The sequence below is a fragment of the Meleagris gallopavo genome, chromosome 22 (assembly GCF_000146605.3).
Source record: "Meleagris gallopavo isolate NT-WF06-2002-E0010 breed Aviagen turkey brand Nicholas breeding stock chromosome 22, Turkey_5.1, whole genome shotgun sequence".
NCBI lineage: Eukaryota > Metazoa > Chordata > Aves > Galliformes > Phasianidae > Meleagris > Meleagris gallopavo.
Window position 1 is genome coordinate 2,967,692 of NC_015032.2, and position 1,963 is coordinate 2,969,654.

General features: G+C 52.0%; 1 protein-coding gene across 1 annotated transcript in view; it reads left to right on the forward strand.

Annotated features, from left to right (window-relative positions):
• Positions 1 to 292: 292 nt before the first annotated feature.
• Positions 293 to 1,963, forward strand: part of TOMM34 (translocase of outer mitochondrial membrane 34) — a 5,561-nt gene continuing 3,890 nt past the window's right edge. Inside the window, exon 1 of the mRNA XM_010722338.1 lies at positions 293 to 427. Coding sequence (XP_010720640.1) covers positions 293 to 427 — 135 coding nt within the window. The remainder of the gene's footprint in view (positions 428 to 1,963) is intronic.

A 1,963-nucleotide genomic window follows, 5' to 3' on the forward strand; every position in this document is an offset into this window, starting at 1 on the left:
GGAGCCGCGGGCGGACGGCAGTGCCGGGCGGAGCGACGCCGCTCCCGTCGGGACGCGCACCGATCGCCGCGGGCCGGCACGGCTTCGTTCTTCTTTGCGGAAGAATTGTACCTTCCCCAAAGATCAACGGCTCGAGATGTGCTCCCATAGCTCCTCACACCGCTCTACGGGCGGGGATAGGCGGCCAGCCCCTTTCTGGAGCTGACAACGTCGTTAGCGTGAGTGATAGACTGAGTGTTAGTGTTCGCTATGAAATTATGTAGGAGCACGGACAGCTCTAAAGGCAACGACGATGCATCGTTCAGCCGCGCTGCGGGCCGGCAGCACACCCCGATCCAGCACGACACCTCGGCAGCAGGCAGACGAAGCCCCGCGGCTGCGCTCCGGGATCACCGCGCTGCAGGAGCCGCGGACGCTCTCCGAGCAGGCAGGGCTCGGGCCACAACCAGCCTCTTCAGCGTTCCCCCCTAACTGAGATGCTGTATCCGTGCCTTCCAGCGCTGCTTGCAGGAAGACGCCTCAGCCGTGCACCACATCGCTGTTGCTCTCGCGGCCCAGCAGCTGAGGAGTTGACCGGACCGTGTGCGGGCTGCGATGTGCAGTGGGGAATGCGGGCAACGATTGGGGGAGGCAGGGCTGGAAAGCCGACCCCTCGTTCAGAAGAATGCACTTTAAGTTTCCGCCAGGAAAAAGCTTTAAGTGTAGCCGGCCAACAGCAGCGAGTGCTGGCTGACTTCTGTATGTACGTTGTGTTCATCCATGCAAAGTGCAGTAACTCGTGGTAAATCAAATAGAGATTTATAGCTGCGGTTCTGTTAAGTCCTGCAGTGGCAATACAGCACAAGAGTGACCCCAGAGAACCTCTTCAGAGCTGGAAGGGTGAGGGACAAAACTCCCCGCACAGGAGCAGGTAGTGAATCACAGGATGGCCCGGGTTGGAAGGGGCCTCAAGGATCACAAATCTCCAACCCCCTGCCACATGCAGGGCCGCCAACCTCCCCATTTCATACCAGCCCAGGCTGCCCAGGGCCCCCATCCAACCTGGCCTTGAACACCTCCAGGGATGGACGGGGCATCCACAGCCCCTCTGGGCAGCTGATCCAGCACCTCACCGCTCTCTCACATCCAACCTAAATCTTCCCTCCTCCAACTTCAAACCATTTCCCCTTGTCCTGCTATTATCTACCCTTTCAGAGTTGAATGCAGTTGGGCGAAGCATTAGTGCCTTTGGGAAAGCACCAGTCGACTCACACAACCCAAGATCTGAGCATGTAATAAAAAGGAAGCGCCACAAGAAGGATGGAAGACACAACAGGCACAAACAACTGATAAAATTTTTTTATTATTCACTTTTGAATTCTTTTACACTTTCCTGATTATTTTGTGTAAGGTGAAACTAGAACTGTTTAAAAGACATACACAAATCTAGTACATCAATAACCAGGTTTTTCTTTTTGCTATACTATTCTCACAACCACATGTGTGCTAGGCAATATAACCGTCACAGAAGCAAACTTTAGGCAGAATACTGGTCAGTAAAAACAAAGCGAAAAGAGCTACCAGATATACAGACAGGCTCGGTTCCACATTCACTACTGCATTTATCAAGCGCCAAGTATTAACTGCACAATTTGTTCAGCTAGTAGAGGGGAGTTTTAAAATCAGTGCATGAAATTCTCTCTTCAGCAGACAGATGGACAGACAAACAGATGGAGCCTATACCTAAGTGGAATGTGAAGGCAGGGGATGATACCGCGAGGCTGAGAGGTGACCGATCCTCATCTTTTCCACTGCATTATTCACACAACTCTTATTAGGTTTTATTCAATGGGACATGTTTGAAACATAATAGGTGAGGACATGGGGAGCTCAAATATTACAAGCGTTACAGATGGGTAAGGTCTGCATTCCAGTACAATACATGGGAAATCCTGAATATTTGAGCCAGATCTTGGAATTACAA